General features: G+C 41.0%; 1 protein-coding gene across 2 annotated transcripts in view; it reads right to left on the bottom strand.

The window, feature by feature from the left end:
* tafa5l (TAFA chemokine like family member 5, like) overlaps positions 1 to 23,484 on the bottom strand; it is a 72,393-nt gene that overhangs the window by 43,306 nt on the left and 5,603 nt on the right. For both annotated transcript variants that reach the window (XR_011927138.1, XM_072449623.1), the window contains exon 2: positions 4,683 to 4,832. Coding sequence is in view for 1 of the 2 variants with exons in the window: in XM_072449623.1 (XP_072305724.1) it covers positions 4,683 to 4,832 (150 nt within the window). In the remaining variant the exon portion in view is untranslated. The remainder of the gene's footprint in view (positions 1 to 4,682; positions 4,833 to 23,484) is intronic.

Below are 23,484 nucleotides of genomic sequence, written 5' to 3'. Positions count from 1 at the left end.
GGAAAAATACAAAGATGCAGTAATTTTTCAATCTAGACTGTGGTTTATCAAACATAAGCTGCAGTGCACTGACATTGAGAAAGCAGTTTATATGTAACAAGAATGAACACAAAAAAAAACACAAAAATGAGGACATAAGTTGTGCACCGAGAGGCACTGGTTATTCTCCATTCCTTTTTGACTTTGGTCTATATTTAGTCTGATTATCACTGACCCCTTTAGCGGCAGCATTCTGTTTGCATATTTACATAAACTAGAACATGGTGTATGGGCCCAGGTCCAGCTCACTGTTACAGCTGAGTTTAAATAAAGGGCTGTCGTCATGGCGAGCCTTGTATGCGAACAAAGAGCCCAAGTTAAACAGATTGTGAGGTTTATCTTTGGCTCAGTTTCACGTGTGATTCACAGCTGAGATAGTGCATATTATTAGCTTGAACAAGTTTACTTTCTAAGGTGATTTGCTACATCTGCCGAGGACAAAAAGAGTATCCAAACTTTTCACACAAATATGTGGTGTTGGAAATGTTATTTAAACATTTGTGCAAGTGTAAGCGAGGCAGGAGAATTGTTAGAGTGGTGTTGAAATATTCAATGAAGTAATGAAGTATTCAATAATTAAAAGAATTAGAAGAACACATAGATAATGATATAATATTCTGGACATTTTAAATCGCTTGCCCCTTCACTTTATTTATTTATTTTTTATTTTGTGCTAAAATGTTGATGTAGTGCTGTTAATGCTAATGTGTAGAGCAGGAGGATAGTGCTGTCAATACTAAAACATAAAACTAGACTTTTAATACTAAGGAATATGCAAAAATTAAAAAAAAATTGACAATAGAAACAAACTGTAATTTTCAATGTAAAATAAATATAGTACTTTCTTTATGTTACGATGTAGAAACTGAAGATCATTCTAGAACTCTCAAGAAAGCTCACATCTGATCTTGTTAATGTGATGAGTATCTTACATCTTATCTTATCTTAACATGATTAAGCTCTTAAAAGTCGATTTTGTATGACAAGCCTCAATTCAATATGGTTTTAAAACTGCAAGGGACAGTAGCAGATGTCTTGTGTCTTTATTTATCATTTATTTATGCTTCTGTTTAAGCTCTAACATTATGTGAAGTAATGTGTTGATTAAATGCCTGTATAGAGCTAAACCAACACAGACAAACAATAAACTACATAGTGCTCAGCAGGTTTGTTAATAATCTACAGCACAAAACACCATGCGTCCCACTAGCATATGTATGAGAGTGATCCTTCAATCATCACTTCATCTAGAGCCTCGCAAACATGCACCATGGCAACCACATCATCAATACAAATCATGCTATCTCACAATTGTCAGTGATCCTATGACTGATTATTTAGACCCACGGCTATTATCATAATTTATCTTCAATGGGTATCACACGTTGCATTAGGTTTCATGTGGAGGACTCGGGCACCGACGCTGCATAACAATGAACCAAACATTACTTTTTATATCACGTTTGAAGACAGGCAACGGCCCGCTCCTGCAGCAGACGCCAGAGATATATTAAAATGACCCAGTTGAATATGACTAATAATATCGCTTGGCAAAAGAAAAGACTTTTCAAAGCCCCGGAGATGCAAAAGAATAAACATGTTTATAAGAATGTAAATAGGTTTATGTGCTTAGAGAGGCAGAGGGCTTTTAGAAGATTGCACATGAAAAGCAAGTATTTCAGTGAGCTGGAGCTGTTATCTGCTCAGTCTTTTAACATTTGAGAGTGACTTAATATGTAAAACAGAGAATTTGGACGCGGCACAGTCCATTTTGGAGGAATTCAAATATAATGTCTGCTCCTGCTCAAATGCACAAGGGTCTGGAAGCAGATCATAGACTGTGGGACATGCCAATCACAGCGATGACAACATCCCCTCTCCAACATCACATTCAGAACAAAACGTAAACCGGTAACGTCTTTTAACTCTGATTTGCAGAGTTAATTGCTTCGCTCCGCGTCCGCGCATTTCCCCAGTTCTCTGTGTTATTTGTTTCTTCTGTTTTTACCCGTAAGCCGCCAATTTTGTTTCGACACAAACGGACCGTGCGTTTCTCTGATTGGTTAATCCGACGTCGAGCCGGCCCATCGAAAATCTGGACCACCAAGTATTTTAAAAGCCTTTGGTCCTGGCTGTCCGGTCAATAATTTTGCTATCTATTTCTCATTAATCCCTGGGTTCTTAGCTAAAGAACAATCTGTCCAAATTATATAACTGGGTGCAACCAGTTACAGCCTCTGTTTGAGTCTAATTGATTTGGTTTTCGAGATTCAAAAGAGCAACATTGGGGAACGACAACAAAGAAAACACATGCCATCTCTACTCAAGGTTAACGGGAAAATCTATTTCATCCTTATTGAAAATGCCATGAACGTAAAACCCTAAATTAAGGAGACGTGTGGGCACCCTAACTCTCCTCCTTTTACTACTGTGGGGGTCAGTCCCATTATCTTACTTGAATTGAACATTGACATTTTCCTCAGTTTCAATATTTCTCTAAAGAACACGGGATTGGGTTATAAAAGTTTAAGTGATAAGTCAATTTTTCAAAACCGTAACTGGCGTACAGGCGTCTGTGTTTAGTTAGAGGCTTATCCCCGGGGGAAGTGTAGACCAAATACTAAAACAAGAAGCATTACATTCAAACACATTTCCTTATTTAATAAACGCTTGTTCGTAATCAATATCAGTGAGTGTGATTCCCATTTACCCCTGTGGCCTTTCATCAAATGCTGCTGAGAGCTGGTTCTGTCTCCAACGCACTGGCCATTAACAGAGAGTGGGGCGTGGTGCAGAGAGACGCCAATAATAATCAATTTCCTGCTGCTGTAATCATACGTCCCTCCAAGTTAATTAGCATCTGGTGAGTGTTACTGAGCGGCGAAGAGTGCGCGAAGAGCAAAGAAGGGAGCTGGATTTGCAACACGGGACACAATTTACAGCAAATCTATTAACGATACGTGGCGTGATTAAATGTTTGGTTTGGGATTCTACGAGAGGACAGTCGGCACAGTGGGCTTCAATGCTCAGTGTGCAAAATGTGTGTTTAGATCAGATGTAGTCAAATGCACGCTACACGCTCAAAAATCATTACCACGCTGAGGGACTGATGAAGGTCTGGCCTGAAACAGTCTGCAGACATCAAAAGGTAGACGGTGAATTGATTTTGCTGTTTAAAAAAAAAAAAAAAAACTACATCGGCGAGTGGCTGATCCATTTTGGTTGTACTTTTGAAGTTTTTCCCATTTGTTTGTCTATTTTGTCTCTTTTCTTTTTCTTCTTTTACAGTTGGAGAACATTTTATTTTTATAGAAATAAGACTTTTAGGATGTCACTGTTGCACTTTACCTGCACTTATCAATTGCTTAATTTTATGTTGTCCCTTATTTATACCTATCCCCTGTTTCTGCTTGTGTGGATGTTTTTAGGCTGCAGGCTGCATCAGAATTGGCCCTCAGGGATCAAATAAAGACATATGTCAATCTATATGTTTATAAATCATGGTTAATCTGGCAAGAGGTGCACTAATAATGTAGTAAATCTAGAGAATGGCCTTGTTTGTATAACGGCTATTTTCCTCCTTAACATGTAGAAATGGGGGGAAACACAACTGTAAATGTACTGTATTTTAAAAAACCCAAAAAGGATATTCAAAGATGTGTGCAAGAACTCCAACTGCTTAGGCCAAATAAAATAAATAGTGTGTTTCCAGTAACATTGAGGAAAAAAATTCAGGTAGGTAGGTGGGATTTTTTTTTTTTAATATATATTTTAAAATCCTTGCACAGGTTTTGCAGACAATTTTCTTTTCTCAGAAGTGAGCGCTTTGCATTGAAGTTGCCTTATTGGTATGCAGATATTGAATAAAATAGTTCTCCACATCTATAATAATCCAACCACAGGAAAAGAGCCATTAGCAGACGACAACAGAGCGGGTAACGCTGAACGCGCGGACCACAGCGTTGCCCGATGAGCTGTAGATCTGTAGAGCTGTAGTCGTCATAAGGCGCTGGTACAGCTGGCAGCCCGGTGTAAACGCTCCTCTTGAAATTTCCCCATATGGGACAATAAAAGGAATATCTTAGATCCACTCGTCCCAAAAGATTTTCCAAAGCATGGTCTCGTTGGCCAAATGGATCACTCGCTAATAGGCATTTCCAGCAGTAGTTGGAACTTTGAAAGTGGCGAACGAACCCGTGACAGGCTTTGCAGTGTCGGCACTATTTTTCTAATTGTCACTACGTGATGTGAGCACTTTTCAACCGTCACGCAAAATATCTTCACCGCTGCTGCCCCGGGCGTTGACAATTTGACATTCTCGAAACGTACGGCCAGTAAATATGCAATAAAATGTTTAAGGTCGTTTTTTTTTTTTTTTTTGAAATTCAGGTTGGTCAGGTTACCAGAAACGCACAATTTTTTTTACTAAAAACGATCAGAATGAGCCTGGTGAAGGCAAACGGACTTTAAAAGCACAGAAGCGCTTCGTGGATACTCATTAAAGGCGTGTTCATTGTTGATTAAATTGAAGAGAGCTCTGGTGCGCTCCGTTTGTGGCGATGCGAACGCGCCATCAGACCAATCCGGATCAATATGTGTGAATACTTTTCCCTCCATTCCACAGGCAGCGATGTTGAACTCACCATCTACACACGCAGGTCGTGCCCTTGTCGTCCCGGCGATCTGACCTCTCCGGCAGGCACAGCGGGCCGTCTGCCTGGCGATGGTCCGTCTGGGAACACTGTTGTCTCTGTTCAGCATGACAATCTCACAGGTCCCCACTGCTAACTGACCTGCAACACACAGAGGGGCAGACCACATGGTGAGACGGACACGTTCCTCGCGCTGGTCAAAAACCTTCATACTTTGACGCAAGAAATCAATACATAATAACAATACTGCGAGATCTGGGGAAAAGTATTGCGATTAGATTTGCGATTTGTGTTTTGATGGTAGGAAGTTCACATTCGAATGGACCAGGGTACGAAGGGGTGGGAAGTATTACAAATGTAGAATGAATGTACAGTACAGAAATGTGTACTTTACTTAAGAGCATTTTTTAGAAGACACGTTTTACTTTTACTTCACTACATTTGTGTCTGTACTTTTGGCTCCACTACATTTTTAACTGGACTGAAAAGTAAAGAAGCCCACTTAAATTTAATGTTTGAGACAGCCAGAAACTGGTAATTGGTTCATTTTTAGCATGTTTATGGTGACGTCCTGCCAAAGGTTTAACGTGAAGGTGAAAGAACGGGTTTTGAACAAACAAACATTTATAAATAAAATATAACAAAGATTTTTTATGAAAAATCACAAGGTTAAACACTTGAATCAATCTCAAAATCTGTGTACAATACTACTTTTTACTCTTAAAGTAAATGTTTAAACTAGTACAAAATGGAGTATATCCCCACTGGAATCGGCAAAATAAATGAACTATGATGAACTAATAAGATAATCACATGTATGTCTGTAAACTACAGGGTTAGCAGTTTTTCTTTTTCTTTTTGCAGAATAAGACAGGATTTTGAGTTTGTAGAGGAGTTTGTTACTTCAAAAATGGCTGCCTTTGCAATTTGCTAATTACGCCCATTCAAATTGCTATTTCTATTCGATTGAGATTAGTCTTGCAGACTTACTTAGTAATTAGTCCTTGTGGAAGTCATTCTGCCAACTAATAAACAGGATTTCTTCAACGAGGCCTTCTGAGGTACTTTAAAGATGATTATTCCCTTTTTAATGTGTGTAGTTGGTGTAGTGTGAGCGCACCCACAGAAACAATAGCACTACGCATTACTTGTTGTTTTAAATCATTATTTCAAACTTAATATTCATCCGAAAGGCTACATTTGGCAGCACAGGATTACCCACCTCAGCTGTGTGTAGCTCTGGCACAGAAGGAGGACAGGATTTGGTTTCAATCCCCCAAAAGTTCAGCTCTACTGGCTTTGCAAATGGACACTATCATAATGTGATGATTACATTCTCTCAACAGCGCGTGCACTATTCTTACCCATGTCCAGCACTAAGACGGGACTTTTGAGCTGCCGAGGCATTACAAATTGATGGATGACTCAGAGCAGCAAAGGACTCCAGAAATCTCCTGCTTTAAAGAGAATGGAGACATCTACTGAGAGCACAGCTAAAACGCACTGAAATCAAGCATAAATGTATAACAATAATGCTTAAAAATATTTTCCTGAATTAGTTAATGTGATAATTTATCTTTAAACACTTTGAGGAAACAGCAGAAACACTGGTATTATTTTGTCCCTCTAATAATGAATTCCAAACAACTTGCACTGATAGATATTTGTAATGCTTTTTCCTGATGTTCCAACTCTCCAGGGGGCTGTGCTTAATGGTCGTATTTTATGAGCTTTGAGGTCTATTTGAGAAAATTATTCAACGGTAATGGCCTTGTGTTGTCCAAAATTGAATAATTCTTGTGTTCTTTTCGAGGCATTTGTCAAATCAAAACAAATGTGTTTATTTTCAGCACAAAAGATGTTTTCATGCACGTGTGAAAATGAAAAAAATTATTCAATAAGACTCTCGAGAGCTGGTGCGTTCTACAAACTCATGAATACTCACGGCGATGGGCTACACATTACCTACTCTGGCTGTGTTTAGGTGTTGAATAGAAAGCAGCGGGCCAAAGACATTGTGAGAAATCAAATCCTCTGAGAGAGAGAGCGAGGCGAGTTAGTGCTGCGGCGCTCGGAAGGTCAGAGCCTGGCATTTGGGGCTTTAAACGGCTGCTATAGCCACTTCCCAACAAAGCTCATACTCACTGAATCAAAGCTATAGCTAAAGCAGACAAACCCACAGCACAACTCATTTCAATACAGCTATAAAGAGGCTCTATAAGCTTAAATATAAAATCAGCATGAATGTAATATAGTTAAATAATATGCCAAAATAAATCCTATCCTTAAAATAAATAAAATAGCATGATTTACTTTATGACAGATCATCTTTAACCATAATTTAGACCACTCACAGCACCGTTCTCTTTCTGCACTACATATGTATCTGTACAGCTGTAAATCTGAGTACAGAGTCAGGACAAAACATGGGGAATCTGTGTTTCAGTTTTATGCAGCTAAAATCTGGAACAGTCTTCCTGGAGATGTGAGACAGGTTCTACTCTGACAATGTTCAAATCTGAGCTGAAAACGGTTTTGTTTAGCAGTGCATATGACTGAAAGGATTTTTCTTTGCACTCTTCTCTTTTATTTCTTAAACTATTTTGTGATTTCTGTCATTTCTTTGTGATTTGAATGCATTTTTTCCTGTTGTGTGAAGCACTTTGAATGGCCTTGTGTATGAAATGTGCTCTACAAATAAACTTGCCTTGCCTATTAACCTATTTTTTAATCTGATTTTTATGACTTATTCATTGTTCATTGTTTTATTGTTTTGTGTTGCATCGATCACCAAGACAAGTTCCTATGTTTGTAAATTTTGTTCATTGACAATGGCAATAAACCTTATTCTGATTCTGATTCTGATTCTGATTCTGAGACCATTGCTGCATTCAATGAAAACAGGGCTCTAACTTCAGGAAAGGGCCAATTAGAATGCACATAAATGATACTTTATGTAAATTAGCGATTCACTTCTGAGTTTAAGTGTACATTTAGCATACATATGTTTGTTATGTTTTGTTAGCAGCGTGCATTTGTTAGATGTGCTCGGATGAGATGACTTTGAGCTTTGGAAAAGAGGAAAGCTTTTATCATACAACTAGGGCTGGGCTTTGGAGTATCCTGATAACAATAATCCAACAATTATGTCAATCCAACAGAAATGTGTGAAAACATGTCTTCAGACGTGTTAGTCAAGGTTTAATTATCAGACAAGTGTGAAATGGCAGTAAAATGAATCACAAAAGAGCCAAAATATCACATTTGAAAGTCATCATGACTTTTTCCCTCTGTAATTTTTTTTAAAATATACTATTATATATACAGTTTTAGCATAGCTTCAAAACAATATTTTCTAAAGTTCCATATATCACTGATTGCCCTTTGAATAGGCAAAATGAGCTGACATATTGTATACATTTAATCAGAGTCAAAGGAAAAACTGAACTTTTTTTGCAGGAGTGTCTATTTCCCTTTAATAACTGAGTTCACCGCTCCTAACCCCGACTGCCAATGCACATTTATATGACATTTAAATAACAATGCAGCTGACAGGCCCAGGACAGGCTCGCTCTGAGTGGAGTGTAGCTCTGACAGGCGCCTCTTGTAACGCCAGAGAAAGCTGGGTAAAGGCCACTGTCTCCACACTCATAAGACTCGGATCAGGATTATAGTCCACCAGACAGTGTCGCAGACAGGACTGAAGTACACTGTAAACCTGCAAAGTAGTATTACTAGACACTTTCTAAGGTTACATAAAGTTTATTCAAAATGTGCAGTTTTTTGAGTCACATTACTAGACTCACAAAGTTTAAGACTCACTAAAACTTTCCTTTGGCCGGTGACATTACTGATCTAAACTTACTGAGGGTAACTATAAAGCTCTGTAGCATCCCCCAGAACTGTACCGGGTCTAAACCAGGTCTAAACTAGGTCTAAACCAGGACAAGACCAGGACTAGACCTGGACTAAAACCAGGCACTAAACCAGGTCTAGGTCTAAACAAGGACTGGACCTATACTAGACCTGGACTAAAACCAGGCACTAAACCAGGTCTAGGTCTAAACAAGGACTGGACCTAGACTAAAACTGGACTAAAACCAGGTCTAAACCAGGTCAACTCTGGGTCTAAACATGGACTTAACCGGGACTAGACCACAACTGAACCAGAACAAAACCAGGACTACATCATTAAAGTGAAACTAAACCAGGACTACACCAGGACTAAACCAGGATTAAACCAGGACTACACCAGGACTAAACCAGGATTAAACCAGGACTACACCAGGACTACACCAGGACTAAACCAGGATTAAACCAGGACTACACCAGGACAACACCAGGACTAAACCAGGATTAAACCAGGACTACACCAGGACTAAACCAGGATTAAACCAGGACTACACCAGGACTACACCAGGACTAAACCAGGATTAAACCAGGACTACACCAGGACAACACCAGGACTAAACCAGGATTAAACCAGGACTACACCAGGACTAAACCAGGATTAAACCAGGACTACACCAGGACTACACCAGGACTAAACCAGGATTAAACCAGGACTACACCAGAACTAAATCAGGATTAAACCAGGACTACACCAGGACTACACCAGGACTAAACCAGGACTAAACCAGGACTACACCAGGACTAAACCAGGATTAAACCAGGACTACACCAGGACTAAACCAGGACTAAACCAGGACTAAACCAGGACTACACCAGGACTACACCAGGACTAAACCAGGATTAAACCAGGACTACACCAGGACTACACCAGGACTAAACCAGGATTAAACCAGGACTACACCAGAACTAAATCAGGATTAAACCAGGACTACACCAGGACTACACCAGGACTAAACCAGGACTAAACCAGGACTACACCAGGACTAAACCAGGATTAAACCAGGACTACACCAGGACTAAACCAGGACTAAATCAGGATTAAACCAGGACTACACCAGGACTACACCAGGACTAAATCAGGATTAAACCAGGACTACACCAGGACTACACCAGGACTAAACCAGGACTAAACCAGGACTACACCAGGACTAAACCAGGATTAAACCAGGACTACACCAGGACTACACCAGGACTAAACCAGGACTAAACCAGGACTACATCATTAAAGTGAAACTAAACCAGGACTACACCAGGACTAAACCAGGATTAAACCAGGACTACACCAGGACTAAACCAGGATTAAACCAGGACTACACCAGGACTACACCAGGACTAAACCAGGATTAAACCAGGACTACACCAGGACAACACCAGGACTAAACCAGGATTAAACCAGGACTACACCAGGACTAAACCAGGATTAAACCAGGACTACACCAGGACTACACCAGGACTAAACCAGGATTAAACCAGGACTACACCAGAACTAAATCAGGATTAAACCAGGACTACACCAGGACTACACCAGGACTAAACCAGGACTAAACCAGGACTACACCAGGACTAAACCAGGATTAAACCAGGACTACACCAGGACTAAACCAGGACTAAACCAGGATTAAACCAGGACTACACCAGGACTACACCAGGACTAAATCAGGATTAAACCAGGACTACACCAGGACTACACCAGGACTAAACCAGGACTAAACCAGGACTACACCAGGACTAAACCAGGATTAAACCAGGATTAAACCAGGACTACACCAGGACTACACCAGGACTAAACCAGGACTAAACCAGGATTAAACCAGGACTACACCAGAACTAAATCAGGATTAAACCAGGACTACACCAGGACTACACTAGGACTAAACCAGGATTAAACCAGGACTACACCAGGACTACACCAGGACTAAACCAGGATTAAACCAGGACTAAACTAGGACTAAACCAGGACTAAACAGGGAATAAACTAAATCTGAACCAGGATTAAACCAGGGGTAAAACTAAAAATCAATCCAACTGTTTATGTGTTTTGGTTCTGAAGTGTTGTTCCTTCTGTTTTCATCAAAACAACATTGCAGTTTTCAAATTGGATAGAGCAATATTTCCTCTATTTCCAAAGAGAAGTCCTCCACTGTGTGTACTGTCTGACAAAGAACCAGAAGTACCATTGGGGATAAATACAAGTAATTCTTATACTGCCAAACAACTAAAAAGCACAACAAATATATATATATATCTAATAAGGCTGCACAATATTGGATTTTGGAGGACCCTGATGTTATTGTCATATATTTTGTCTGTTGCTACGTCATCTACTGTGTAAACAATATTGTGACATCGACACCTTTGCAATATATTGTGCAGCCCTTATACATAATATCTCAGCAGTGGAAAGTAACAAAGTACAAACATCAAATGGGCTTGACATTTGTGATTTATGATTTCTTCAAAGTTTTCTAGACTCCCCCAGACCACCTCTTGTGCCTCTGCCTATAAACAAATAACTAGAATGTTGAACCTGGTTGTTGAGCGTCTTGAAGGTGAAAAAACACTACATAAATACACTGTAGTAATAATCGATTCGTTTGTTCTGAGCCAAAATAAACTCACGCTTGTTTTGTTCTAGTTAAAGTAGTTCACGGAGGCAAAAAGGTCGGAGTAGAATCTACCGAAAAAAAATCCATAACTTCAGTATCTTCAGAACTGAGCTCAACTTGCTAACTCGTATAGCTATATATTGTAGTTTTGAGATACAACGATCACCTTGAGTAGTTTCTCTAGTGATAAATATTATAGCGCTTCAGAAGTCTCATCCAGTGCCCCACAGTGAGTGACCCCTGAGTGCAAAAGGCACTGGAGGACACAAGTGCATCCAACACAGAGCAGATGAAAAGGCTTGACACTCTGACCCTGGAAGAGGAGAGCGGAGCATGAGAGGGAGTGGCCATATCAAAGTGCCAAGAGCAAAGGCTAGTTCTCCGTCATGCATCCGGGAGTTAATCCACGCGACAGGAGGCGGGTGTCACTGAGAAGCATGACCACACTCCATTTCACACAAGGAGAGTGTTGTGAGTAGATTTGACAAACTTTTGCAAACGCACCATGGCACACACTAGACTCCAATAGTAATAGTAATGAAATAAACCTGGATTATTCAGGGGTTTCACAGTAGAATTGGGCAATTAATTGAAAGCTCGTGAGATTGAGATTCAGCAGGGACTTCCCTCACCCCAGACACTTCCCCGAGGCGTTCCTAGGCCAGCCGAGAGACATAGTCCCTCTAGCGTGTCCTGGGTCTTCCCCTGGGACATGCCTGGAACATCTCTCCGGGGAGGCGCCCAGGAGGCTCCGGAACAGATGCCCGAGTCACCTCAGCTGGCTCCTCTCGACGTGGAGGAGCAACAGCTCTACTCCGAGCTCCTCTCGTGTGACTGAGCTCTTCACCCTATCTCTAAGGGAGCGCCAGGCCACCCTACGGAGGAAACTAATTCTGACCGCTTGTATCCGCGATCTTGTCCTTTCAGTCATTACCCAAAGCTCATGACCATAGGTGAGGGTAAGAACGTAGACTGACTTGCCTTTCAACAATCCGATACAGCGACCGCATCACCGACGATCTCACGCTACATCCTTCCCTCATTCGTGAAACAAATCCCAGAGATACTTGAACTCCTCCACTTGACATCGGACATCGCACCCACCTGGACGGGACGTGCCACCTTTTTCCGGTTGAGGGCCTCGGATTTGGGGATGCTGATTTTCATCCTAGCTGCGAATCAACCGACTTTCTCATATTTTAGTGGCAAGATTTTTCCCTCGTTTTCCACTTACGTTAACAGAATTCCCACTCAACCAACAGTGGAAATCCGTGGCAGAAAAATGCATTATGATGGGTTGATCAACAATGTGGTGAAGCCCTGAGAGGTGACTGAATGATGATGGGTTTTCGGGCTTTTCGAAAATGAATTGACTTAAAGTATTAGAATTGGTGACACTTGAGTTCAGTGCAAAGACTAGTGTGCACTATAATTCATTCAATGTGACCTTGGATTTCATTCTGAACACTCCATAAACTCAACAGGCATGATGAAATAGTCAGAAAATGGGATTCCGAGGCTTTCAGTTGAGCAGTTGGGGCGACTGCATACTTTATCAATCCGCTCTTTTAACAGGCTGTAACGGTGATTGGCAGCACTGTGACCTTATCATCGGATCACAAGACAACACAAGAACAAAGTGGCAGCGCGTAAACACCCAAAGTCTGAGAAACAGCTCAGAGCGCGGACCAGAAAGCACAATTCATATCAGCTCTTTTATCAGACCAACTGCCCCAGCAAATACCACTATTTTTTACAGAGACAACAAGGAGTTTGCATAGTGTTCAAAGCATTTTCATATGAATTATTTGTCCGTGGAAAACTAAGGGCAATCCACATAACAAACACAATATTAGATTCTTTGTACAATAGGAGGCTGTCACGAGAACCACATTTAGCTGAAACGAAGATACAAAAGAAAAAAAGCTTTTTCTTTGAGGCTGGTTCTGGTCATTCTGTAAATTTGGTGTCAACGCAGACTCAATAATGATATCAGTTTGAATGAATGATTGATTTACAGGATTTACACAACATAAAATCTGTTTAAAGTTATTGCATTGTGTGTAAGGGTTGCAATGAATGTCAAATGTAAAATGTACTGTAAAAGATCTTAATGAAAAACAATATATCATCCATATTCTGTAGATAAGATTAACATACTGTAATTCAACCAAATTCATTAACAGTAGGGTTGGATGATATTGACAAAAAAATAACAAAAATCAGACAATATTTAAACAATGTATCAGGAATGGGCTGAAATATGTCTGTTTATGTCTGGATTGAAGTATCACATGAAAAGTAAATTGACCATAAACTTAACCACAAACGCAGGAAGACGTTTCTGTTTCTTTTTGAGCCCATTTTCATCCTTTTCAGTTATATATGACATACTCAATATTTCCATTGTGCACATCTCCACAACAAATGGGACATTTTTTCAACATGTCTCCCACTTCTTATTCGCAGTACAAATGACACAAAACGAAAAATAAGCTTGCTCAAAGCCAGGCAATGAAAAACATTATTATTTGAACGCATATCTTATAAGTCATGAACACACTAAACACTTGTTAATGACACAGATGAAGGGACTAAACTCTAATCTTTGGACTAAAGAAGCAAAACAATCTGATAACAGTGAAATTATACCTCTTTGATGATTTTTACATTAATTTTGACCTGTTTACAAAAGTATAAATGTCTATCACAGTCATTGGTCAAGTTAAGGCCAGTGGAGCTAAAAACGTGGGAGCATTAATTCCAGGTGAGATAAGAGGCTTAAAAGCAACATATCAGATCTAATTCTCTCGCTTCCCTTTGGTTCGTCTGGGCTTATCCTCCATTGCCTTCATTTAATTAAGATGTTTCTAGTCTCCTCTGATAGGAGCAGTATCAGATTGACCAGGCGTTGCTTGATGTTCAGCTGCCCTTGTGCACTTCATTCACAGAATTAGAGCCAGACGTTGCTAAGAAAATGACTTGGATCCCTCTGGGAATCTGCCATCAAATGAAATGATGACCTTCTCTGAACAGAACAATTCCATTTTCAAATTAAACTGTAGCTTCCTACTCAGACTGTAATTACACAATTGCCAATAAAGACAAAGCCTCGTTTTACAAGGTTTTATAGAGGCGAAACTTTTGAACCTTTTACTATTATTCCCAATTGTATCTTTTAAAATCATGTTGAAGTAAAGCAAGTGTAGTGCATTTTGCAACACAGTTTTTCTACTTTTGAGAGGTTTAATTATATTACTCTTCTCTCTTCTTCTCAATCAAGCATGATTTGATTGAGAGATTGGTTGATTTTTTTAACATTTGGTTTGTAAATACTTTTCTCGAGTCGAGCGGTTAAGGCGGCAGCACACATGACACGTGCATTCGGCTGCAGTTTAGTGAGTTTGAATCCTGGCTCTGACAGTTTACTGCATGTCCTCCCTTCTATCTCATCCCCATTTCACACTAAGCTGTCCTTACTAATAAAGCCTACGGGCAAAAAATCCTTTACGTATGAATGTTTGAATGAATAAAGTTTCTGTCAATTGACCCACCCATGAAAAAATAGTTTATTTTCTGTCTCTGAGTGTGAACAGTTGAATCCCCAAAGAGAGCCAATCAGAGGCTATTCACAGCACAGTGATTATCTCCATTACAGTGTGTGCCTCTGTCAGGACAGAGTGCTCCTCTCAAGGAGCAGCGTGTGGCTGCCAGCAAAGCATCCCTTTGGAAAGTCATATAAACATGTACTGAAGCGGAGAGATTCAACCCATTATCTCTTCATATTCAAACCTTATGGCACACGTACTACTGTGAAAGTGATGATAATGAGGTATAACTTGTTGAAATCGGTTGAAGCGTTAAGGAGTTGAAACTGGCTAAATGGAAAATCATGGAAAATATAATAATAAAAAATACGTGAAACACAAGAACATATAGTGCCTGCGTGACATCACGCAGACATACGGTAGATACTGGTATTTATATTGGCTGTAACATTTTTTTTCCTTTCACACATTTATATTTTCTTTGCACTGAACTGAAGCTATTATGAAGAACAAAACATTTCAAACACATAGCAATTTAAAATGCTTTATACAACAGGAAACACTTATTCAAATCAGAAAACAGATAACTATAATGTAAACAATCATTACAAAACATACTTTCAAAGAGAAGAGCACAGATAAAAAAATGTTCACAGCTAAACAGAACAGGATTCAGCTCAGTCGGAAAAGAGGCCCGCCTCACATCTTAGGAAGAATATTCCAGATTTAGCTCCATAAAACTGAAACACTGTTTCCTGGCACCAGCAAAAGGCTGGTCCCTGAGGTCCTCAGAGTCTGAGGAGGTTCATGTGGGACCAACATGTCTGAAATACCTGTCCGTCTCTTGGTTTCTTTCAATAAATGTTGTAATGGTGTTTAATTGTTATTTAAAGGCGGTATGGACGATTTTTCGGCGATTTGAGAACGCAGGCGGAAGTGCACATGCGCACTCCCCCGTGCGGACTGATACAACACACACGTGCGTTTGTTTATTAGCGCAACGGAGCGCATCGCATCGCTCGTCTCCCGTAGATTTTTGTCCACTTCAGCGTCAGCTCGAACTGTCTTTCTCCGTCTTCATTTTGCCCCGTACACTGAGGGAACTATATTATGATAGATCCATGCGCTTAGGCACGCGGAAACGTGGGGACGAGCCTGACGCGGCTGCAGGTGAGCGATAGGTGCGTTTTATGATTGATACGTGGCAGGACAAATGATTTATCCACGCCACGAGGAAATATGACAAAAAATTTGCTGAAAAAAATCGTCCATACCACCTTTAACTATGACCAGTAATAAAATCATTGTAAGAACTAAATCTTACAAAGGTCCTGCAAACATATGAGTCTGTACTGTAAAGTTCAGAGTCTCAGGGTGTGAAAAATGGAAAGATGTGTTTCTGCCAGACGGAGCTGTTTCTAGTCAAGGCCATAATCTATGCAAGCCTCTCTAGTTTTGAACATTTGCTAAAAGTCAAATACTGGTTAGCAATATAAACCAAATGAAGCACGGCCACAACTGGGGAGTCAGAATGTGGTTCTTCAAAATACTTACAGGGTAGAATTATGCCGTAATTGGAGTTTGCATAGTTTAAATATGAAACTCAGCATGAAATAATAAAAGAAATGTCTTAACTTAAACTTAACGGCATTGTATCTTTTTTAACTTGAGAGCAGACCAGGTACACAGCAGGTCTCTACAGAACAATGTACAAGCATTCACAATTATATATAGTCAGTGTTACTTATAAAAACACAGGAAGTATGACTCTCCATAGACTAGTGCGCTCCTGTGTGAGTGGACTACCCCACCGAGCCAAGACCTGTTATGATCCTGTATGTCCGATGTCATATTGTTACCTGCTCTGAACAATCTGGGACAACATCATACAGCAGTCTTATTCACCTGAGCATATGCCAAGCGCGTCTCATTACCTTAAGAGCCTTGGAAGGCCGGCACACAGTGGGTAACGTGTAATGGGCTTTCCTGTGAAAATGGCAGCTGTTGTACTGACCCCTGTCCTGCACACTTCACGACTCTGCGGCGGTGTTCTTTTGCTAAACAGCTCAAGCCCAGGAGCTTTGCTGTAATGTGGCTGGTTTTAAGGAAATAGCAAGCGCTGATTTTGCGGGTGATTTGAATACTCCACCACAGCAGAGTTTCATCCATATTTATGTGAGAGCAGCTGAAGTCCAGGAGCTTGTAAGTATGCAATCTCCAATGCAAGACTGTCTGGGATGAGTCAGGAAGAGTTGTCACTAAGCCTGTCACAATAACACATTTGGTATAATATGGGATGCAACAAATAATGTGCACAAACACTTAAGTATAATGAGTCATAGAAGTTAGTTATTCAACACTTTAAAGATCATACATTTCCCCATTAATGCAACAAAAAGGTTCATATGATAAATTGAACCTAATTTATCATTTATTGAACGTTTAGTTGATAAGTGATCATGGTCACAAGCCAAAGTAACTCTATAATAAGATGTTGTGGGACCTATAGGGTCTTGAATCTAGAAATGCACTTTATCTAAAGGGATGGGAGTGTTGACTCAATAGCTGATTTGGCTTCCAAGTGCACCTCGTGGAGTGGAGGTTTATTTTTTAGGGTTGTTCAGAGAAGAAGAGAAGTTTAAGCTTTCCATTTGACCCAGATGCTGGTGACAGATTGTTACTGACACAGGAGTTTTGAAAAGTTTTGTGTGCATTTGTTTCATTTCTCACATTTTGGCTACAGTGATATTGGCAGTTCTACAACTAGAAAAGACAATGTTTAAAATTACAATGGGTTGGAACATAGACTGTCCATAGTGAAATAAGTTGGGGAAAATGTACCTATTGTCAAGTCAGGGAACAACAAACAGTAGAAATTACAGTAAAAGGTTGGTGCAGCACAATGTGTGAGCCAATGTGTCAAAATATATGGCAACACTGCATTTTTCATCATTTTACTACAATATAAGAACACAAATAAGCACAATTAAACTGTTACTCACAGTATCAACACTAGGGATGGAGCAATACACAATATAATATTTAATTGTTCAATGTAACTTAAGTCATAATATGTCATCTGGACACTGGTGACTACCACGGACCATTCCTGGAGAATTGCACCATTTCACTTCTCCAACGTGTTCATTTAAATTCCATAATTTCACAGATACAGGAAGAAAACAGCTCTATAACGGCCTAACTCTGCTATAGCTGAACAAAGAAGAGATGTGTAATTGGATATAATGTTATCTTTAATGATAGATACCATAAAAATAATGGAGGAAACATTTAAAACGCTTAGAAACAATTTAAAATGTATCAAAATCATATTAATACTATGACCCTTGTATTGAACTGTGAGAAAGCTGTACCATGCAGTATGGGGTATATGTTGGTAGTTTTTCTTGGCCGAGAAGGAGGGTCTAAAGACAGCTTGGGACATTTGTCTAAGGACACGGAGTGCTGGGACATTGCCAAGTCCCTATGAACATTGTTTAATTGGTTTTTCACTGTTGCCCCTCAAGGCAACTACTGCTTTTTTAATTGAATTAAAGTTAGGGTTACAGGTTGCAATAAATAACGAGTTTCTGTTTAAATAAGCAAAATGGTTTAAATGGTTCAATAAGATCCAAATAAAAACAGGCACATAGTTTTCTAGCACATTCAATATTTAATTTTTCCTGGAATTTGGTGCAACTCTCAATACCTGAAGACACATCACATTAAGAATTGTTAAAATTGTTCAAGTTGAATGCTGACAGTTTTAGAGCTGCACCACACACACTTTTATATGCAAAGACCCAGTGGGGCTGCCGAGGAGGCGGAAAGAGGGCTGGCACGCCTGAGATGTGCTCTATTTGCCCAAATTTAATTCTCGTGTCAGGTGTGTGGACTCCTCCGCCCACAGGGAATGTCAAATTGAAACTTCTCATAGCAAGCAGAAAAAAGGTGCACCCTTGGGAGACACCCCAAAGTCGACAGCACTAAATTGTTTCACGGAAGTATTGCTGTGCGGGGTGGGCTAACGTCACTTCAGGACATCAGGCTCTCTAGACACTAACATTGGGGGCTGCTTTTGTGTGACATTGCCCAGGGCTGTTTTAAATAGGAAATTTCACCCGTTTTGTGACAGGCATGTCGGTGGTGGGACATTTTGGTCACTTGTGGGTGGATGATTTATTCAAACTACAGTGTAATGTTAGAAAATAACCAACCATGCTCAGCATAGAGCGACTATTACAGTATACTGCGATAGAGGTTTGTTTAATCTGTCCATTCAAAGTTTTGGAGTAGCCTTGATTTACAATAACAGTTACTAAGTGCATCAAGATGGCATTAATTCATTAATGGCATCAGATGGAGCCGCCAGCACTGATTTTGAAGTCTGATGGACCCACAGATTCAGTCACTCTGATGTTTAGCTAAGGTTATGGTACACTTTGTTGTCCGCTAAGGGATTTTTGTCTTTTTGCATTTTACCCATGTGAGACGCAGTAGCGTCACAGAGAAGGGAGCAGCCTAAGAGACAGGAGCAGCCTCAGAGAGACAGGAGCAGCCTAAGAGACAGGAGCAGCCTCAGAGAGACGGGAGCAGCCTCAGAGACAGGTGCAGCCTAAGAGACAGGAGCAGCCTCAGAGAGATGGGAGCAGCCTTAGAGAGATAGGAGCAGCCTAAGAGAGACAGGAGCAGCCACAGAGAGACAGGAGCAGCCTCAGAGAGACAGGAGCAGCGTTAGAGACAGGAGCAGCCTCAGAGAGACAGGTGCAGCCTAAGAGAGACAGGAGCAGCCTCAGAGAGACAGGAGCAGCGTTAGAGAGACAGGAGCAGCCTCAGAGAGACAGGTGCAGCCTAAGAGAGACAGGTGCAGCCTAAGAGAGACAGGAGCAGCCACAGAGAGACAGGAGCAGCCTCAGAGAGACAGGGGCAGCGTTAGAGAGACAGGAGCAGCCTCAGAGAGACAGGTGCAGCCTAAGAGAGACAGGAGCAGCCACAGAGAGACAGGAGCAGCCTCAGAGAGACAGGGGCAGCGTTAGAGAGACAGGAGCAGCCTCAGAGAGACAGGAGCAGCCTCAGAGAGACAGGTGCAGCCTAAGAGAGACAGGAGCAGCCACAGAGAGACAGGAGCAGCCTCAGAGAGACAGGGGCAGCGTTAGAGAGACAGGAGCAGCCTCAGAGAGACAGGTGCAGCCTCAGAGAGACAGGTGCAGCCTAAGAGAGACAGGAGCAGCCACAGAGAGACAGGAGCAGCCTCAGAGAGACAGGGGCAGCGTTAGAGAGACAGGAGCAGCCTCAGAGAGACAGGTGCAGCGTTAGAGAGACAGGAGCAGCCTCAGAGAGACAGGTGCAGCGTTAGAGAGACAGGAGCAGCCTCAGAGAGACAGGTGCAGCGTTAGAGAGACAGGAGCAGCCTCAGAGAGACAGGTGCAGCGTTAGAGAGACAGGAGCAGCCCTGCATTGCTCAAATTATTAACAGCAGTTTGCCAACGATTGAGCTTTTTCAAGCCCACTTCTCTTCAAAGAGAATAACAATGCTGACGCACAGAACAGCCCCTATAACATGACAGAGCATTCTCCCGAACAGCACCCCGACTCTGGAACTCCCTCCCCCAACCTGTCCGCCACTCTCCCTCACTCACAACATTCAAATCCCGCCTAAAAACATACCTCTTCACCCAAGCCTATGACCTCCCCTACCCCTAGCCTCCTCTACCCCATTGCCTACACTTCTACCCCCTGTTACATCCCCATCTTTTTCTCTCTACTTCTTCTGTCTTGTTCATTTTATCTGTATATTAATGTGTTCTGTACGTGTTGTCCCCCCCTGTCTGTAAATACCCCCCCCTTTTTTATTATGTTCAGCGTCTTTGGGTCACTGAAAAGCGCTATATAAATAAAAGTTATTATTATTATTATTATTATAACACACGGGAGGTCAACGTGGACCGGCCGAGATGAATTCACACCTGCACATCGATGAAATGAGAGCTTTGTGTGCGGCCACATTGATTTAGCTGTAAAAAGGAAAACCTTTTCCACAAAGTTGCTTCTACTAGCATGGCTACAGCCTACGTATCCTAGCAAGCCGAGGATGATTTAGTGATGATTTACAACCAAGATCATAATACAAAGTGGGCCCTTCCTGTGAAGAAGACTGTGATCAAAAATATAATTTTCACTTCAAAAAATAGTAATTCTCAGCTGCTCTGGTTAGTTTAATGCTTGGGTGGATAAGGGCTGTTCAGTGAGTTAAAAGAGAATAGCAACCAAAGAGTTTGAAATTCATCAGACTTCATCAGAGTCCTGTGAAGACTTCCACTCCCACACGGCCAGCGATGTGTTTAAAATGAACAAGTAACCATAATAGCAGCCCAAATGTTTTATCAGGATGAACAGTGTCTGGTTGATACAGCTGTTGCACGACTTTTAACAAGCGCCCGGCGCTTGACTGTGTAAATAGCACAAACAGGACATTAGTTGTGATGCCACAAGCAGACAAACTGCAAAAACAGCAGAAAAGAAAACAAAGAAAATGTAATCATCATAAAAATATTACATGTATAATGCATTAGTTTCATAAGGTGGCAGCCAGTGGCATACAGTAAGCAGAAGAAGCAGTCGGACATTAAACTCACTGTCTATTGCATAAGACTGGGAGATACTGTCCATGGGATAAGCGCCACTTTCATCATTTCAAAACGGCAATAATCTGCTACAGACATAAGATGCAGAGCCGGCACATTCGGGAGGAGCCTGTCCACATCAAGAGGATGGAGCTGAAGTAGCTGGGGCATCAGTTTTGGATGGCTCTATCCCTTCTGAGCAGGTGTTCAGGACATGTCCTCTACGAGACCCCAGGGGGTATTAGGCCTGCATGAACAAATTATAATTGAGATTTTAATTCAATTTTCCAATCACAATTTCCTTGCAATTGCTTCAACAAGTGTGAGGCACTACGAGATCTGATGAGCAGAGAAGGTGATGTCGGGAATTGCTATATTTCTTAAAGAAGTCGATAAAAAAGACTGAATCACCTGGAGAAAATGTGAGTGGAAAGGGAAGTTTTGACTTTCGGCTTAAATAAAATGACTCAGATTGAGGTAATGTGGCAGAAAACAGATGGATGCTTTTGTGATTTCGATGTATAGCTCCATTTCAACTCCAGTCATACAGAGGTATTACAGATAGATTAAAATGCTGTTCTTATGAAAACTCCACTGACACCATATTACACAAAACTGTGGCGTCTTCCATCAGCAGGAGCGCAGGACTCAATGACACAGACCTGGACTGCTTGTGGAGATGAAATAAATGAAGCTCCATAGTGTGTGAAGTCAGTGATGATTTAGTGACACAGATTGTCGACATATTTCATAAAAGCCTTGTCATTGGCGACGACAGCTTGTGCCAGTCGAGCCCTGACAGGACACATATGTGCGTCTCCTCTGCAGGACAATCATTTACGTCCACAGTCACAGGCTGGATTGCTCAAACAACTCAACGTGACACGCTAATTATGTCATGTGCTTAGAATGCTTGAGTGAAACGGGCTGAAAACAAAAACTAAAACATTTACTATTATTCCTTATTCTACATAATCATGAATCAAACTTTTTTGCAATGAACTTTCTGTAAGTTTGATTAAAAGGATTGGGTTCAAACAGCTAATTGTCTTTTTACTCTTCTATCTACAGTATAACCTTGCCATTCCTCTACAAAATGTACCTTAATTTAGGAGATTTCAATCACATTCCAATGGTTCACCCTCATCATTAAGACACTTATATTATAACAGTCAGCTCACAGAAAGAAGGTCCTGGTTTGTATGTTCTCCCCACGTCTGTATGGGTTTTCTCATCTCAAGAGGGACTAATGAACATAAAGATGAATAAACAATGAGCAACTAATTGTTCCTCACAATTGTCTTGGCATTACAGCTTAAGAGAAAGTAAAATGACTCGAGGTTTGCATCAAAGGCTGTGCTTATTTTGCTCTGTGATTAAATATGCAGTGTATGATATTGCAGTGTAAACTAGTTATTTTAGCGGCAGGTAGAAGCCAGAGCGGGCGGTTTGCTCAGCCCCTGTTTGCTGTTGAGTATTAGTCGTACACTTTTCTGACCTGCACTCACAGTTGTCCCCAAGGCGAGTGATCGGCAAAGCAGAGAGGGCCTGCCACTGCTCTCTGGCTGCATCACTGAACCAGAAAGCAAGGAAATCCAGACATTCTCAAATTTATCGTTGAATAAACTGGCAATGTGGCGAGCGTCTGACAGGCCATTTATTGTAGTGGGCGCTGGCCCAATGGCGTGCTCGGGCAGGTCTGCTGTGCTTTGATTTCCTGTCTTGGGAGCTGTGACAGATGAGCTATGGTCAAGGCTCTCTTCACGAGGCCTTACCTTCCGGCCCACCGGTTCAGTACTCTCACTTCAGTTTCTCGGCTCTTTCGTGTCCCTGTGGAAAGCTGCAATCTTGTTGATGGACATCTGGTGAATATGATTTAAATCTGCTTGAGATCAAAAGCACAGAATAGTTCACTTGTCAACAACAGCAACTTTAGTTCACATTCAATTGTAATGAGAAATTGCAAGCAAAACCATCAGAGCGGTCATGTGCATTAATGATTTTAAGTAAAAAGTTAATAAACCTCATATATATCATGTGCAATTACTGCCGTGATCACATGCAATGGTATTTATTTATTTTATCTTTATTATTTTTCCCCTCC

The sequence above is a fragment of the Eucyclogobius newberryi genome, unplaced genomic scaffold (assembly GCF_026437365.1).
Source record: "Eucyclogobius newberryi isolate DKJ021-1_F unplaced genomic scaffold, fEucNew1.0.hap1 SCAF_17, whole genome shotgun sequence".
Taxonomy (NCBI): Eukaryota; Metazoa; Chordata; class Actinopteri; order Gobiiformes; family Gobiidae; genus Eucyclogobius; species Eucyclogobius newberryi.
This window is presented reverse-complemented; position numbering and strand designations above follow the sequence as displayed.